This window comes from Chiloscyllium plagiosum, unplaced genomic scaffold (genome assembly GCF_037043375.1).
Source record: "Chiloscyllium plagiosum isolate Xiang-an unplaced genomic scaffold, Cpla_swu_hap1 HiC_scaffold_7, whole genome shotgun sequence".
In the NCBI taxonomy this organism is placed as follows: Eukaryota; Metazoa; Chordata; class Chondrichthyes; order Orectolobiformes; family Hemiscylliidae; genus Chiloscyllium; species Chiloscyllium plagiosum.
Window position 1 is genome coordinate 6,677,732 of NW_028270145.1, and position 19,274 is coordinate 6,697,005.

General features: G+C 41.4%; 1 protein-coding gene across 2 annotated transcripts in view; it reads right to left on the reverse strand.

Moving 5' to 3' along the window:
• dnah7 (dynein, axonemal, heavy chain 7) overlaps positions 1-19,274 on the reverse strand; it is a 417,860-nt gene that overhangs the window by 328,015 nt on the left and 70,571 nt on the right. For both annotated transcript variants that reach the window (XM_087988680.1, XM_043692898.2), the window contains exons 12-16: positions 16,445-16,711; positions 16,020-16,147; positions 13,487-13,565; positions 6,508-6,732; positions 5,823-5,969 (exon numbers count right to left, since the gene is read on the reverse strand). In XM_087988680.1, the coding sequence (XP_087844806.1) occupies positions 5,823-5,969; positions 6,508-6,732; positions 13,487-13,565; positions 16,020-16,147; positions 16,445-16,711 (846 nt within the window). The remainder of the gene's footprint in view (positions 1-5,822; positions 5,970-6,507; positions 6,733-13,486; positions 13,566-16,019; positions 16,148-16,444; positions 16,712-19,274) is intronic.

The following is a 19,274-nucleotide window of genomic DNA, read 5'->3' on the forward strand; positions in this document are numbered from 1 at the left end:
TTGGAGTAGGAGCACAAACATCTTTAGCAGTCCAAATCTCTATCAATCTCAACACACTTAAACATTAGTTACATTTAGTCCTCTGAGGTTGAGCACAGTGAAGATTCACAATAAAGTGGTATTCAGAAAAAAACACTTCTCTACATTTCAATCCAAAATGATCAACCCCTTCATATAGAAGGCATATTACCCAGAGCAGTGGATCTATTGACAGAGGTAAAGTTCCTGAATATGACTGAAAACAAGTGCTGAAGGTGACAGTAAATTGAGGCAACAGCAGAATTGTATTCATTCACAATCTGCAACTTTTGGGGATAGTGACCATAATTCGGTGATTTTTACACTCGTGATGGAGAGGGATAAGTGTGTACTACAGGGCAAGAATTATAGCTGGGGTAAGGGAAATTATGATGCGGTGAGGCATGACTTAGGATGTGTGGCTTGGAAAAGTAGACTCCAAGGCAAGAGTGTAAATGATATGTGGAACTTGTTCAAGGGGCAACTATTGAGTGTCCTTGATAATTATGTACCTGTCAGGCAGGAAGGAAAGGGTCGTGCGAGGGAGCCGTGGTTTAATAAGGAATTGGAATCCCTTGTTAAATGGAAGAGGGCGGCCTATCTCAAGATGAGACGTGAAGGTTCAATTGGGGCGATTGAGAGTTATAGGGTAGCCAGGAAGGACCTGAAGAGAGAGCTAAAAGCAGCAAGGAGGGGACATGAAAGGTCCTTAGTAGATAGGATTAGGGAAAACCCTAAGGCTTTCTATAGGTATGTTAGGAATAAAAGAATGACTAGGGTAGGAATAGGTCCAGTCAAGGATAGTAGGGGGAAGTTGCGTGTGGAGGCGGAAGAGATTGGGGAGACACTGAATGAATACTTTTCTTCAGTATTCACTCAGGAACAGGGCATTGTTGTCGATGAGAATACTGAGGCACAAATAAGTAGAATGGATGGCTTTGAGGTATGTAGAGAAGAGGTGTTGGAAATCCTGGAAAAGGTGAAAATAGATAAGTCCCCTGGGCCTGATGGCATTTATCCTAGGATTCTCTGGGAAGCAAGGGAGGAGATTGCAGAGCCATTGGCCTTGATTTTTATGTCCTCTTTGTCTACAGGAGTAGTCCCAGAAGACTGGAGGATAGCAAATGTGGTTCCCTTGTTCAAAAAGGGGAGTAGGGATAGCCCTAGTAACTATAGGCCGGTGAGTCTCACTTCTGTTGTGGGCAAAGTCTTAGAGAGAATTGTAAGGGATAGGATTTATGCACATCTGGATAGGAATAATGTGATCAAGGATAGTCAGCATGGTTTTGTGAAGGGCAAGTCGTGCCTCACAAACCTTATTGAATTCTTTGAAAAGGTGACGAAGGAGGTTGATGAGGGGAAAGCGGTAGATGTGGTATATATGGATTTTAGTAAGGCGTTTGATAAGGTTCCCCATGGTAGGCTACTGCAGAAAATACGGAGATATGGCATTGAGGGTGAGTTGGAGGTTTGGATTAGAAATTGGCTGGATGGAAGAAGACAGAGGGTAGTAGTTGATGGCAAAGTTTCTTCATGGAGTGCCGTCACTAGCGGTGTTCCACAAGGATCTGTTTTGGGACCATTGCTGTTTGTCATTTTTATAAATGACCTGGAAGAGGGGTTAGAAGGTTGGGTGAGCAAGTTTGCGGATGATACGAAAGTCGGAGGAGTTGTTGACAGTGAGGAAGCATGTGGCAGGTTACAGCAGGATATAGAGAAGCTGCAGAGCTGGGCAGAAAGGTGGCAGATGGAATTCAATGTAGCTAAGTGTGAGGTGATTCACTTTGGGAAGAATAACAAAAAGATGGGGTACTGGGCTAATGGTCGGATACTTGGTAGTGTGGATGAGCAGAGGGATCTTGGTGTCCATGTACACAGATCTCTGAAAGTTGCCACCCAGGTAAATAGTGCGGTGAGGAAGGCATATGGCGTACTGGCTTTTATTGGTAGAGGAATTGAGTTCCGGAGTCCTGAGGTCATGATGCAGTTGTATAAGACTCTGGTACGGCCGCATCTGGAATATTGTGTGCAGTTTTGGTCGCCATACTATAGGAAGGATGTGGAGGCATTGGAACGGGTGCAGAGGAGGTTTACCAGGATGTTGCCTGGTATGGAAGGAAAATCGTATGAGGAAAGACTGAGGCACTTGGGGCTGTTTTCACTAGAGAAAAGAAGGTTTAGGGGTGACTTGATTGAGGTGTACAAGATGATTAGGGGGTTAGATAGGGTCGACAGTATGAACCTTTTCCCGCGTATTGAGTCGGGTATTACAAGGGGGCATAGCTTTAAATTAAGGGGGGGTAGATATAGGACTGATGTTAGGGGTAGGTTCTTCACTCAGCGAGTTGTTAGTTCATGGAATGCCCTGCCAGTAACAGTGGTGGACTCTCCCTCTTTATGGGCATTTAAGAGGGCATTGGATAGGTATATGGAGGATAGTGGGTTAGTGTAGTTTAGGTGGGCTTGGATCGGCGCAACATCGAGGGCCCAAGGGCCTGTACTGCGCTGTATTCTTCTATGTTCTATGTTCTATGTTCTAACTTCATGATCCGCTATAATCACCACTCTACTCATACCATCAAGCTAGGGAATCAATCTGATTCATAAAAAATTGCACAAGAGCACCATCAGATATACATAAAATAGGGGTCAACCTGGTGAATCTACAATACAGGATTGATGACAAACAGCAGAAGGACCATGTGATAGTAGTAAGTGATCCCACAACTAGTGGATCAGATCTACATTCTGAAAAGCTGCCACATTCAATGGTAGAATACTGGTAGACAATTAAATAACTAACTGGAGAAAGAGATTCTACAATATCTCATCCTCAATGATGGGCTACCCACAACAGCAATGCAAAAGACTGAAACAGACTTAGACCAGAAGTGCCGGGTGATTGATTCATGTCAACCTCCTCCTAAGACGGCATCACAGATTTCATTCTTCTTGGAACCCTTGCTGATATTTCATTATTTTTATTTTATTCTTTTTATCAATTTTGGTTTCAGGTCGTGAACTGGGAACTGAGAGGTAAAGATGACTTTTGAACTTTGGAAACATCTTGCTTTAAAAGGAAAACAGACCAATCAATTCTTTGTTTATTCATGAGGCCAGACCTGGAAGTTAATTGCAGGTTGGTTCTTGATCAAGGTTCTGCAGATGTTTCGTCACTGGAGAAGAGCATTATATTTAAATAGATACTAGATGTTGTCTAATAACGAAGTCAGTATCTGGTACCTGCAGGTCTGGAAGAGATCTCATACTCAGATGTTGAACGGTAACTAGGACATCATGGATGAGACAGTCAGACTGTCTGGGAGTGTTCAGAGTTTGGACTGGGTTTTGGACTGCATGTTCTGTGAGAAGGAATTTGCAACACCAGCAACTATTAGGCAATATGGAAAATTGCCCTCATATGTCCTATATACAAAAAAGTAGGGTAGATCTGACCTAGCCAATTACCACTCTAGATAATTGTTGATCAAAGTGATGCAAGAGATTGCTAACTGTCCCATAAATTGTTAATTGCTCAGCATTAAACTGCTAACTGATGCTCAGTTTGGATTTCTACCAGGAATAGTCACCTTCTGACCTCATGCAGCCTCAGTCCAAACATGGACAAAACAGCCGAACTCAAAAGGATAACTAAAGTTGACTGCCTTTAACAAGACAGCATTTAACGGAGTGTGGCAACAAAGAGCTCAAGCAAAACAGAAGATAATGGGAATCCAAGCAAATCTCTCCACTGGCTGGAGTTATATCTAGTACAAATGATGATGATTACAGTTATTGGAGCAATTATCTAGTCTAAGGACATTGCTGCAGGAGTCCTCAGAGTAGTATCCTCGTTCCAAACATCTTCAGCTACTTCATCAATAACCTTATATCTGTTATAAAATCAGAAGTGAGGATGTTCATTATCAATTGCAAAGCATTTAGCGCTATGTATGATTCCTCAAACAGCAAAGCAGTCTTTGTGCACCAGTGGCTGAAAAACATTCAAACTTGGGTAGATAAATCACAAGTAACCTTCTTGCCACACAAGCATCAGGTAAAGACCATCTCCAACAAGACAGAATCTAACCATTTCCCCTCAACATTCAAAGGTATTATGATCAGTGATTATTCCACGTTTATTGTCAAAGGTGTTACCATTGAACAGAAGCTGAACCATGTAAATTCTCTGGCTAAAAAATCTGGTCAGATGCAGGAAGTCCTATGGTGTGCAACTCACCTCCTGACTCGAGAGTGTGGTGCTGGAAAAACACAGCAGGGCAGGCAGCACCCGAAGAGCAGGCTTTTGCCCAAAACATCGACTCTCCTGCTCCTCAGATGCTGCCTGCCTTGCTGTATTTTTCCAGTGCCACACTCTCGACTATAATCTCCAGCATCTACAGTCCTCACTTTCGTCCAGTTGATTTTCACCTCCTGACTCCCAATGCCTTATCACCTCTACCAGCTGCCTTTTTTGTGTGTCACTGTTGAAAATTATCACTTGTTTTTCAATAGGGCTTCTTTTTCCATGATAACCAGCACATGAACCTGTTTCAGGAGAGAGGTTAGTATAACTGCTACCTTTCTATCCAGAATATTTGGTTTCTCCTTACATTCCAGGAGATATCTACCTGTTTCATCTTAAGTTGAAAGATACAGATAAAACATATCCTGTAAAGTTTCAATATTTGTGACACGTTGTTTTCACTACATTGCTTTTACAGATTTTTCACACAATCTAAGAACGGAGACAAAGATCAGCATTCTAACATTTTTCCAAATTACTTTGAGAAATAATTATGCACAGCACTGACCAAATAAAGTAAACATAGAAAATAAGACGCAGGATTTTTTCTTTCTTATATTTGCCTTCTCATTAAGAATTGGGGCTCTCTGAAATTAGTTCTCTGAAAAATAAGTAGCAGCTCTTATTAATTCTACCACATGTCAACACTTCTTCCACACTTTGAAATAACAGCTACAACAATAGCTGATGACGCTCCATTAAATTTTGCTTTCTCCAGAGACGAGTCACCACTATTCCCTTGCCCATAGTCAATGTTTAGGTTCCCACCTAGGCTAAAATTAGGCATGCTTCCAGGGTCCCATCAGAAGTGGGTGTGCAATTTAGAAAGTAATCTATCACCCATTTCTCACCTCTTCTGCCTGGAATCTCCTCAGAGTTTCTAGGAAATCTAGCCACTGTTTCAGTTTAGGGGTTCATGCGAGGAACAGCAACATCAAGGCCATTTACTTCTGTCCCAGCTCCTGTGTCAAGCGAACAAATAATGCTGGTCTCAAACGTTCCCAGTTGCGCATTTTGTACTAGTATCCAGCTTCTCACAAATCAAATATTGCACATAATAGTTATTTCTAATTGCTCGTCAAGCAACTTGTTTAATTTTATACTTTTTGCTTGAAGGCTAAGAATTTCATCATTCATATGTTTGTAATTTTCTCCCTACTGTCCTGAGGGATAGTACCCAAACATGTTACTCCATTGGTAACTATAAAGTGTGAGCCTTGACAGCGAATAACAATAAGCTATTAGGCTATTGGAATATTACAACCACATACAGGCTTCACTTCACCTGATGTCAATGTCACATTCATAAAGTTATTCAAAGCTTTTAAACAGCTATGACATGTGTAGGATAATTCTCATAACAAAATACGAACTATCTTTCATAAAAAAAATTATAACTGGCTTTACAAAATTCCCAGGAAGAAATTTATACAACCCATACACATGAACAAGTTTATATCAATGTGCATCAGTATTTGATCCAAGTTTAACCCAATACCTTCTCCATTGCTTGATTCAGCTTTGCATTTAACGCTTGAGCCTTTCGTAAGTATCGATTGACTTCCGACAATTCTCCAAAACTGTAGAATTCTTCCACTTGCTTAGCATAACTTTCCAGTTCCTCTAGAAATCTTTCAGTACGAAGCTGAAAGTGAAAAATCATGAAAAAGGTGCATATTAAATGTGTTCGGAAAGTGTAAATGTTTTGGTAATATGATAAATAGGTTTAATCTCATTTTTTACCACCTTCAAAATAACATTGAGGCAAAATTCCAATGAAGTCCAAAGGGCAGGGAGGGATATTCTGGTTAGACCCGGATATAGGAACCAAATGATGGAAAATAGCAAAGTAGCTTATCAAGAGGAAGTAGAGAATCTGTCACGGGAAGGGGATCATACAGGGCATCAAAGCAATTGTTGTTATCCTTGAAAGTTTATTCTTTTATTCATGAAATACTGCAGGTGAAAAGTAAGTTTTCACTGGCATGGTGATCAGAGGCTGGAGGTCATTTGATGAAAATGGAGTTGGCAACCCTTCTCTTATCTACAGCATGACAATGCAGATGTTATCTCAGACACCTTTCTAAGCACCAATGTGCCCATACTGACAATGCAGATGATAAGTCTATGCAAAGCAAAGTGAAATAAAAGGTCAGCAGCGTTGAAGCTTGTGACTCTCTCACCCGAAGTCCTTGTTGGTACTGCTCTTCCTTCTCTGCAACCATCCTCTTATGTTCCTCAAAAATCTCTGCCATTCGTCCACTCCAGTGAAATGTATTGTTGTTTAGCCGCATGTCACTTGGGGAAAGTGTAACATAATCCACAAGGAAAGTCAAGCGGTTTTTGGCTTCAACCAGCTTCAGCTCAAGTTCAGCCATGTCCTTCACTTCGACCTGTTTTACGTAGGCCTGCCAAAGAAAACATTGATTTAAAAATAACTTAGATCTATAGTGTACAGTAGTATTTGCATATTTGAATTAAAACTCACAAATTGCTTAAAATATCAAATTACCTTTTCCTAATACAGAGTCGTATAATTTGTTTTTAACAGTGATTTCAGCCTTTCCAAATCTGTGGCTATCTCCAATAGGCAGCATTTCAACAACGACCAGCAGCAAGTCTACTAATTACATAACAGCTATTATGATGCAGATTACCTATATTTTTAAAGTCCTATATTTTGATTATAATCAAAATAATCATGAAATCTAGGAAATCCAAGATGGAGGACAGGAAAAATTTCTGGCTGTAACAGGCTGCTCCTTTTCAGAGGTATTTTAGATGTTAGAGGTGATTTCCTTGAATTCCAGAAGCAGCAATTACTGTTTTATATGCTGTTGCATTGTTTTGGAACTTTGGAGAAAAAGTCAAAACAATGGCACTTTTAAAAGGGAGAGTGACAGACAAGGCAGTACATGGTCAGGTCAGTGCACGACAAAGAAAAAGTAAACCCCACACTGCTAGCTAACACAGCAGTGAACCTGTGCAGTTACTGCCTTTGCTGGACATCGGAGTGCATCTGGGAAAATTAACGAACAGTAAAATTCACAACTGATCTTGGAAGAACCTCTTTGGGAGAGATCACAGCACAGAAACAGATAAGTGAATAGTTTTAATTGGGCCTTGGGGCCTTGCTGTAAGTCTGCAGTAGTGAATACCGTGGGTTCTTTCTTGATTATATGTTTTATTGAGAGATGTCTCTTGATTAAACTTAAAAATATAAGACATAAGTATTAAGTTAGCCTGGAGCAGTATTTTGTGGAGGAATAAGATGGTGCTATTTTCTGGGTCTGCAGATTGAAAGAAGTAAAAATGGCTCTAAGTAGAGCGATATGCTCTTCTTGTTGGATGTGGGAGTTGAGGGAGAGTTCACGTGTTACTGAGGATTATATCTGCAATAAATGCCATTGGTTGCGAATCTTATCAGATTGAATGGAACGGTTGGAATGACAGAGGCAATGAGGAATTTACAAGAGCAAGCACGTGTGATGGATGGTAGTTACAGGAAGGGAGAAAAGTCAAAGGGACAGTCACATAGATGGGTTAACTCCAGGAAAGGCAAGAGAGATACGCAGGTAGTGCAGGAGTCATCTGTAGCTATCCCCATTTCAAACAAGTATGCTGTTTTGGAAAATGTAGGGGATGATGGATTCTCAGGGGGATGCAGTACAAACAGTCAAGTTCCTGGTATTGAGAGAAGCTCTAATGGAATGAGGGGTATGTCGGGTTCCAAGAGATCGATTGTGTTAGGGGATTCTCTAGTCTGAGGTACAGACAAACGTTTCTGTGGCCTGCAGTGAAAAATCAGAATGGTGCGTTGCTTACTTGATGCCAGGATCAACAATGTCTCAGAGAGGGTGCAGAATGTTCTCAAGGGGGAGAGGGACCAGCAGGAGGTCATTGTACACATTGGAACCAACGATGTAGGAAGGGAAAAGGTTGAGATTCTGAAGGGAGATTACAGAGAGATAGGCAGGAATTTAAAAAGGAAGTAGTAATATCTGAATTATTCCTGGTGCTGCAAGCTAGAGAGGGCAGGAATAGGAGAATGGAGCAAATGAATGCATTGCTGAGAATCTGTTGTATGGGAGAAGGATTCACATTTTTGGATCATTGGAATCTCTTTTTGAGTAGAAGTGACCTGCACAAAAAGGACGATTGCACCTAAATTGGAAGGGGACTAATATGCAGGCAGGGAGATTTGCTAGAGCTGCTTGGGACGATTTAAACTAGTAAGGTGGGAGGTGTGGGACCCAGAGAGATAGTGAGGAAAGAGATCAATCTGACACTAGCACAGTTGAGAAAAGAAGCAAGTCGAACAGTCAGGGCAGGCAGGGACAAAGCAGAGAACAAGGGAGGACTGATAAATGAAACTGCATTTATTTCAATGCTAGGGGCCTAACAGGGAAGGCAGATGAACTCAGGGCATGGTGAGGAACATGGGACTGGGATATCATACCAATTACAGAAACATGGCTCAGGGATGGACAGAGCTGAAAATGTGTTGCTGGAAAAGCGCAGAAGGTCAGGCAGCATCCAAGGAGCAGGAGAATTGACGTTTCGGGCATGAGCCCTTCTTGAGGAATGAGGAAAGTGTGGCAAGCAGGCTAAGATAAAAGGTAGGGAGGAGAGACTTGGGGGAGGGGCATTGGAAGGGTGATAGGTGGAAGGAGGTTAAGGTGAGGGTGATAGGCCGGAGAGGGGGTGGGGGCGGATAGGTCAGGAAGAAGATTGCAGGTGAGGAAGGTGGTGCTGAGTTCGAGGGTTGGGTCTGAGACAAGGTGGGGGGAGGGGAAATGAGGAAAATGGAGAAATCTGAGTTCATCCCTTGTGGTTGAGGGTTCCTAGGCGGAAGATGAGGCGCTCTTCCTCCAGCCGTCGTGTTGCTATGGTCTGGCGATGGAGGAGTCCAAGGACCTGCATGTCCTTGGTGGAGTGGGAGGGGGAGTTGAAGTGTTGAGCCACGGGGTGGTTGGGTTGGTTGGCCCGGGTGTCCCAGAGGTGTTCCCTGAAACATTCCGCAAGTAGGCGGCCTGTCTCCCCAATATAGAGGAGGCCACATCGGGTGCAGCGGATGCAGTAAATGATGTGTGTGGAGGTGCAGGTGAATTTGTGGCGGATATGGAAGGATCCCTTGGGGCCTTGGAGGGAAGTAAGGGGGGAGGTGTGGGCACAAGTCTTGCACCTCCTGCGGTTGGAGGGGAAGGTGCCGGGAGTGGAGGTTGGGTTGGTGGGGGGTGTGGACCTGACGAGCGAGTCATGGAGGGAGTGGTCTTTTCGGAACGCTGATAGGGGAGGGGAGGGAAATAAAGCACTGGTGTTGGGGTCCGTTTGGATCTGGCGGAAATAACGACGGATGATACGAATGATATGATCATTCTCTCAGGAATGGACAGAATGGCAGCTTAATGATCCAGGATACAAATGCTGCAGGAAGGACAGAAAGGGAGGCAAGAGAGGAGGGGGACTGGCATTTTTGATAAGGGGTAACTTACTGCTGTACTTAGGGAAGATATTCCCGGAAATATATCCAGGGAAGTTATTTAGGTGGAACTGAGAAATAAGAAAGGGATGATCACCTTATTGGGATTGTATGATAGATCCCCTAATAGGGAGAAGGAAATTGAGAAACAAATTTGTAAGGAGATCTCAGTTATCTGGAAGAATAATAGGGGGATTATGGTAGGGAATTTTAACTTTCCAAACATAGACTGGGACTGGGAGACTGTGAGGTCTGCAGATGCTGGAGATCAGAGTTGAGAATGTGTTGCTGGAAAAGCACAGTAGATCAGGCAGCATCCGAGGAGCAGGAAAATCGACGTTTCGGGCTGGAGCCTTTATTGATTTCCTAGTTGATTTCAACCTTATTGCGGATTTCCTGATGAAGGGCTCCGGTCTGAAATGTCGATTTTCCTGCTCCTCGGATGCTGCCTGACCTGCTGTGCTTTTCATTGACTAGGACTGTCATAGTGCTAAAGGTTGAGAAGGAGAGGAATTTGTTAAGTGTGTACAAGACAATTTTCTGATTCAGTATTTGGATGTATCTACCAGAGAAAGTGCAAAACCTGAACTACTCTTGGGAAATAAGGGCCAGTGATTGAGTTGTCAGTGGGGGAGCACTTTGGGGCCAGCGACCATAATTCTATTAGTTTTAAAATAGTGATGGAAAAGGATAGACCAGATCTAAAAGTTGAAGTTCTAAATTGGAGAAAGGCCAATTTTGACAGTATTAGGCAAGAACTTTCAAAAGCTAATTGGGGGGCAGATGTTCGCAGTTAAAGGGACGGCTAGAAAATGGGAAGCCTTCAGAAATGAGATAACGAGAGTCCAGAGACAGTATATTCCTGTTAGGGTGAAAGGAAAGGCTGGTAGGTATAGAGAATGCTGGATAATGAAAGAAATTGAAGATTTGGGTAAGAAAAAGAAGGAAGCATATGTCAGGTATAGACAGGATAGATCAAGTGAATCCTTTGAAGAGTATAAAGGCAGTAGGAGTATACTTAAGCATAGAAGGGCAAAAAGAGGACATGAGATAGCTTTGGCAAATAGAGTTAAAGAGAATCCAAAGGGTTTTACAAATACATTAAGGACAAAAGGGTAACTTAGGGAGAGAATAGGGCCCTTCAAAGATCAGCAAGGCGGCCTTTGTATAGAGCCACAGGAGATGGGGGAGATACTAAACGAGTATTTTGCACCAGTGTTTAGTGTGGAACAGGACATGGAAGATATAGAATGTAGGGAAATAAATGGTGACATCTTGAAAAATGTCCATATTACAAAAGAGGAAATGCTGGATGTCTTGAAATGCATAAAAGTTTATAAATCCCCATGTCCTGATCAGGTGTACCCTAGAACTCTGTGAGAAGCTAGTGAAGTGACTGCTGGGCTTCTTGCTGAGATATTTGTATCATTGATAGTCACAGGTAAGGTGCCAGAAGACTGAAGGTTGGGTAACATGGTGCCACTATTTAAGAAAGGTGGTAAGGCCAAGGCTAGGGAACTATAGACCAGTGAGCCTGACATCAGCGGTGGGCAAGTTGTTGGAGGGAATCCTGAGGGACAGGATTTACATGTATTTGATTAGGGATAGTCAACATGGCTTTTTGCATGGAAATCATGTCTCACAAACTTGATTGAATTTCTTGAAGGAGTAGCAAAGAGGATTGATGAGGACAGAGCAGTAAACATGATTTATATGGACTTCAGTATGGCGTTCGACAAGGTTCCCAATGGGGGACTGATTAAAAAAGTTAGATCTCATGGAATACTGGGAGAATTAGCCATTTGGATACAGAACTGGCTCAAAGGTAGAAAACAGAGGGTGGTAGTAGAGGGTTGTTTTTCAGATTGAAGGCCTGTGACCAGTGGAGTGCGACAGGTATTGGTGCGGTGTCCACTACTTTTCATCATTTATATTAATGATTTGGATTTGAGCTTAAGAAGTATAGTTAGTAAGTTTGCAGATGACACCAAAATTGGAGGTGTAGTGGACAGTGAAAAAATTTACCTCAGATTACAACTGGATCTTGATCAAATGAATCAATGGGCTGAGGAGTGGCAGATGGAGTTTAATTTAGGTAAATGTGAGGTCCTGCTAAGCAAACCTTAGCAGGATTTATACACTTTATGGTAAGGTCTTAGGGACTGTTGCTGAACAAAGAGTCCATGGAGTGCAGGTACATAGCTCCTTGAAAGTGGAGTCGCAGGTAGATAGGATAGTGAAGAAGATGTTTGGTATGCTTTCCTTTACTGGTCAGAGTATTGAGTACAGGAGTTGGGAGGTCATGTTGCAGAACATTGGTTAGGCCACTTTTGGAATATTGTGTGCAATTCTGGTCTCCTTCCTATCAGAAGGATGTTGTGAACTTGAAAGGGTTCAGAAAAGATTTACAAGGATGTTGCCAGGGTTGGAGGATTTGAGCTATCAGGAGAGGTTAAGTAGGCTTGGGCTGTTTTCCCTGGAGCGTCACAGGCTGAGGGGTGACCTTATAGAGGTTTATAAAATCATGATGGGCATGAATAGGGGAAATAGACAAGGTCTTTTCCCTGGGGTGGGGGAGTTCAGAAGTAGAGGGCATAGGTTTAGGGTGAGAGGGGAAAGATATGAAAGAGACCTAAGGGGCAACTTTTTCACGCAAATGGTGGTGCGTGTGCAGCATGGGCTGCCAGTGGAAGTGGTGGAGGCAGGTACAATTGCAACATTTAAAAGATTGGTATATGAATAGGAAGGGTTTGGAGGGATATGGGCCGGGTGCTGGCAGGTGGGACTCGATTGGGTTGGGATATCTGGTTGGCATGGACGGGTTGGATTGAAGGGTCTGTTTCCATGCTGTTTCTCTCTATGACTCTATGACTAGGACTCTAAGTGACCCTAAATTCTTCCATGTTGGTCACTTCATGATGGATTAGTATAGAATATGATGGATGTCATATAATACAACTCTGCACCAATATTGTAACATAGCACCTTTTAAGATATCCATTTTTTTGGAATCATTGTCATCTTCCACCTATGCATTTATATTACTCCTCTTCCAAAAACTCACAGTGCACAAGTTTCGAAAAGTAACCATATTACCACATATAAAATTTCCTATGTTTATTTTGCTATTATGGATTTGGAAGAGGTGAGGTGGGAGGGCAAGTCAGATATAAATATAATGGTCCCATGTTGTCCTTTCTAAATTAGTAGATTCTTCCCTCAAAATTTTTATTTAGTGAAAACTCATCATCACTGACATTAATCTGACCCAGGTTTCAACTTTCATTAGAAACATCTTCTCAACATCAACGCTGCCAAGCTCCCTTAGAATCTTCTATGTTTCAATAAGATCACCTTCAATTTTTCTAAATTCTAATCACAATAAGTCTAAATACTTAGCCATTCTTGATAAATCAAACACTTCATTCTAGGAGTCCGCCTCATGAATCTCTTTTGAGCAGCCTCCAATGCCAGTATTTTTTTTAAGTATACAACTGAAACTGTACACAGTGCTCCAGATGTGGCCTCACCAATATTCTGTACTGTTGTAATAAGGCTTAACACACTACAGTTTGCTTTGCACTATTTCTTAATTAGTGCAAATTAGTTCCTAATTAATTAGGTACATTTTCATTTGTACCTAATTTTCACACCATCTTATTTGCATAGCAAAAAATTACCTTCAACTCCATTAATGCTTGTGTATTTGGAGGTGTCATCAGGGCTTTCTCTGCTATTTTCTCAAATTCAAGACATAACCTGTCATTAATAAAACAGAACTAATTAACTCAAGGTTAAACCAAAGAGGTCAGAGAAACATAATGGAGAAGATATTCCAAGGGAAAGATTATCGGTTGTGTGATTGAATGCTGCAGTGGTGGATAGTTTAGAAAGACAAGAGGACAGGTATTATAAAGAAGTTGACTATGAGATATTGTAAAGTACATCATGGAATATGGAATAGAGGTTGTAAAAATCTGTGACAACAACAGGTAGGTTGTGAGGTTGCTAAGAAATGGTCATGCTCAACAGAATCCAAGTCACGCAGGTAAATGAAGGAGTGGGCAGGGATTCAATCAAGTCAGAAAAGAGAACTGATCGCACTAAGGAGATGTGGTCTCACAATGAGGATGGATAATCTGCTGTCCTCAACTGCATTCAGCTACATGTGACTGCAGATGCATTTAATATGGGCAACTCTTATATAACATCTGAAATAGCTTAGCAAATCACTCAGCTGTATCAAACTGCTACAAAGTCAAAAGAAAGGATTGAATATACACACCATAAACAACATTGGCAAACTCAGTTCTGAAGTCCTTCTTACCAACAACAGGAGGTTTGGGGAAGCCATCCACAAATTAGTCAAGCAACAGTAAGTAATTCTTACAGAATTGTCTCTTACAGACAGACAATCTCTAACACCGGATATGTCCTGTCCTACCAAATGAAAATACTCGTGAAAGGTATCCAGGGCTTTTGCCCAAAAGGTCGATTTTGCTGCTCCACGGATGCTGCCTGAACTGCTGTGCTCTTCCAGCACCATTAATCCAAAATTTAGTTTCCAGCATCTGCAGTCATTGTTTTTACCTACCTCAACACAGTGGTGTATGGTTGACAAGGAGTTGGCTTGGGAGTCCTCAACATTGAATTTGGTCCCCAAGATATATCTTGTAATCAGGTCAAACAGAAGCAGAGAAACGTCCTCCTGGTTACCACTGCCACCTCACCACAATTACCACCTCAGCTTATGAATCAGTTAGTTGAGGATACAGGATTTACTGTGGGTGAGAAATTTCAGTGTCCTTCACCAAGAGTGGCTAAGTGGCGCCAGTATTAACTGAGCTCAGATGTAGTTACTACACTAGGTCTGTGGTAGATTATGAGAGATTCAAAAAAAGGGAACTCGACATGGACTAACTGTCATCAAACTATCTGTCTATCCTCCATTGTGTTGATTGGTACTATTGCCATGCTAAATGAAATAGATTTCAATCAGATCCAGCAATGCAAAATTGGGCATACAAGAGGATCTCTGACCATGTGCTGCAGGAGCAGAATTGAGGTGAGCCACAATCTGTGACCTCTTGGTCTGGCATGCTTCCCGACTTTACCCATTAGAATCAAGTCAGGGGACCAACTCTTGTTTAGTGAAGAGTGCAACAATGTATGTCAGAAAGAGCACCAGGGACATCTAAAAATGAAGTGTCAAGCTGATGAAGCTCCAACCCAGGACCACTTACACGCCAAACAGCAGAAGCAGTATGCAACAGACAGAGTGAAGTGATCCCACAACCAATGGATCAGAGCTAAACTATGCAATATATTCAGCCACATCCAGCTGTGGACAATTAAACATTGCATCGGGGAAACAGGAGAATCCACAAATATTCTTCCTTTCTTCAATTCTGGGAGAATCCAACAGATTCATGCAAAATCATTTGCAATTATCTTCAGTCAGAGTAACTGAGTGGATGGCCTATTGCCTTTTCTTCTGAGGTCTCTAGCATTACAAATGTCAGTCTTCAGATAATTTAATCAACTTCATGCACCACTGAGAAACAACTGAATGCATAGGATATTGTCCAGGGCAGTACTGCAGGTCACCACCCTCCTGGAATTGTGGATGGGTATGACAGATGGGAGCAAAGTGACTAAAATATTACTGGATACACCTTGAGCATAGTGAAAGCAGCAAATTGCAGTTGGGTACACAGCTCTCAATCTTTGGGTACAATGGCAATAAGAAGCAAAGCCTTTCACAGGAAGTGCAGGGCCCCGAATTTTCAGAGGGCAGAGAAAAGGGATGAGAGGCAGGAATTTAATGGAAACTATATCCTAGGCACAAAAGCTTTCATCAAAAAATACCCATGAAATGACCAAGAGCCAATACTGCAAGAGAGTGCAACTCTCCAGGGAGACGGTCAGACATGTGAGCCCTCATCACAAAAGAAGATCACCCTTTCAAGATAGTTTGAAATCACCCTCACTCTGGCATCAGGTAGACTGCATACCATTTACTATGTTTGAATTTAGTATGTAGGGTCTAGCAGAGATTGGAAAAAAGTGCTGCGCAGTTTAGCAGCATAAATAAGATTTGGGGAAGTTTATTCGGAAATATCTCCAACTGTTGTGTTTGAAAGGTTGTGAAATTATACAGGGACTTATAAAAAAGATACATTTTTCAGAAGCAGAGTTTGGAATAGTACTAACGCTTTATTTGCATCCTGATGATATTTGTTTAACTTGTTCAGAAGTTTCTCATATAGAGTTTCCGCCCGTTTCACAAGAGCTCTTATGAGTTCATCACAGTGCACCTCAAACATCCCCAGGCGAACAACCTAGAGCAAAGATTAAGGCAAGTACACAAAATAAATAAGTATATTTATATAGCCACATGAAAAACACAATAGTGCGAGAAAGAAATTCTTTCATTATATGATCAGCTAGCTAGTTAATGCAGTAGTGTTAATACTACCCTTCAGTAATCAGTTATCAAATGTAGATTAAGATGCTTCATAAATGGAGTAATTAAGAAAATGGAGCAATAGCTGTAACAATTAAAATGTATTTACAATAACACTTTATATAAACAACATAACTTATAATTTATCATTTAAACCTGAGCTAATAGGTACCTTTTGAGACTGATACTTAATTTCCTCTTTCAGGTTCAGGTACTTAATAATTTCCTGTGCATTCTCTTCAAAAGTATGTTCTTCATTCAGGAATTGCTCCACGTCCAAATCAGCTTGTCTATTAATGAGCATAGTATATTTATCATACAGTTTGATATGCTCTTGGGGTCCCAAACTTTCTTTGGCAATAATATCTTTAACTTTCTTTTTGTTTTCCTCTAGGATTTCGTCCAAGATTATTGGTTTCAGAGTGGTCTGAATACCAGACTATAAGGAAGAAAAAGGAAAAGCATTTCTTAGAAGTGCATAATAAGCAACTCCAATAGTAACTGTATTTTGTGGGATATATGCTTCTGTGGCAATCTTAGTCAGTAGCATAGCAGAAAATTGATCAAACGAGGGGCAGAGGTCACCAATACAGATTCCCATTTTCTGGATTATAATTTTAATAACTGACAAGCTAGGAGCCCCAAAGCCAGTGAGTTTACATCTTTGTCCAGTGATGCAATAGGAAAAACCTTATTGGGGCTATAAGAGCTTAGCCTGCCAACAGGACAGCCACAAAAGTTCTGAGTTCTCTTCTCAGGAGGACCTGCCAATCCACAAGCCAGTCAGTGTTAAAGCCACCTGGGAGCCTTCCTTCTGGATTTTCAATCCCAGGGATGGATAACTCACCTTCCGAGACCAGTCAATCAGAAGTCTGCAACTCATGTTCAGCAATTCTCATGTTCAGCAACTCTTATGCTCAGGATTGACTGGAGAGGCTGTGGCTGCTGCTGAAAATACAGGTACTGGAGTCCTGTCACAGAGGGATCACAGAGGGACACAGACCACAAGTGAGTAATGCAGGGAGAGGGAGGGGTTCAGTAGGCTCAGTAACACAAGCAGAGAGATGGCCTTCAACAGCCACAGACCTGATGGGTTGAACAGTGGCAGCGTTATGAGGTCCATGAATAGTTATTAAGTGGCAACTTAACGGCCTCATTTGGTAATCAGGCAATATCTGACTCCTCTTGCATTCTTCAAAATGATAATCCGGTTTGACCAGTATGTTCATTTCCAAGTATGACTGGGAGTTTTATTTTTCTCTCTCAGAGTGGCCTTTATGCCCAGAATTTAAGCAGGAAGGCATCAGGGATCAGGTACATCATCATATTTCTTAATTACATACCTCCCAAAGCAAGCAAACAGTCTGCCCAATTTGTCCTCCCATTAAATGAGATTTCATAGACAAGCAAAATAAATTGAGCGGTTTGGGCCCTCCTGCAGACCATTCAGCCTTAATTCTCCTCTGTATTACTGCCCAATTTCAGAAGAATTGGAAATAGATTTGAGCAGGTAAGCATAATTTCCACTGATGCTGGCATTACCTTGGCAAGATATTGGATGTACTTATCCAAATGTGGGTATATTTAAGTGAAGAAAAAAATTAAGGTCAGGAAGTTCCTTGCAGTTAGTCCCACTCCTTTGGCTTTAACAGAATTTCAGATTTTCATGTGCGAATGAGTATTCTGCTGCACTTCCAACAATATTACTCTAGTAGGTTAGGATCAGTCCCATGAATTTCCAAGTCAATGATTTACACATGTCCCATTTTCCATCATTATTTCCTGCATGTAGTATAATCTCAGATTTGTACAAATGAAGCATCCAGCATTACCACAGTGAGTAAAGCAAGTTTAAAGGGCTACAATAGAAGGGTTAAAAAGTGTCATAAAGTTTTTGTTAACATTTTTATTTCAATATTTGTTTGGTGCTTTCTCATATGGTCTACTACCTGCAAGTCTTCCAGTTTTAAGAATTTGCCCATCCTATAAAGATTAATATTAGTGTATTGTTAGTAATGTCCTATATCCTGGAAAAAGGGTAGAGGCCAAGTCAGCAAGGCATGCAGTTTCTATCTGCAGGCATCCTAACTACAGGATACATAAACCAAAGTTTTCCTAAATCCTAGTGACTCAGCAGCAGTGCTGGTTGAAGCTGTACATTGCAAAAGGTAGCTGTCAATGAGGTCCAGCACATGCTTAGTCAAACCTGTAGCTTACCTTTACTGCAGGCACTACTTTGCCAATCGATGCAAAGGTCAACAGTGAATGTGTACCCAAGTAGTCATTCCAAGGTTTCTTGAATTACATCCAGAGCATTAATCAAATGTACACAGCTGGACCAGGCATGTTACAGGTGTTTTCTTTGTACTGGAACTATTTCACCAACCTCCTTATCAATTTGTCAAAGAAACTGTAATTTTTACCAAGTAGCAGGATTCCACAAAGTTTAAAGAGCCATTAATGACCTTCACCATTGAAATTAGGCAAATGTCATGTTTTCAGCCCTTGTTTATTCATCTATTTGTCTGTTTATAAACAATGTAATCAAAAATTAATAGACAGATTTCAATGAAACTTGCAGCAAGCTAGAGTATGGCCAAGAAAGAACTGTTTAGGTTTTGGTAAGATTACATATCTGGATTAGCATCAACAGGATAGTGCAAATTCACCTTGTTTTAAAAGAATTGGAGCGGTCTTTCACAGAGAATATTGTGGATTGCCTCAGATGATTTGGTGGAATTTTCCACAGCTGTCAAAATATGAACAAAGATTTCACAGCAAGTTGCTGAATTGGAATGAGCCTAGAACTCCTCAGTAAGCACATAGCAGCTTCATGTTTAGTCAACCGAGCAGTAACAACTTCTTTGTAGTGTCAGATATTACCATTTCAGTCAGGTTTGTTCTGTCTCCCATGCTTTTGTCAAGATTAAACTTACCCAATTGCCAGGCAATTGATTATCTATACTGTTGCACTTTAATCAGGCAACAAAGTCACTCACTTA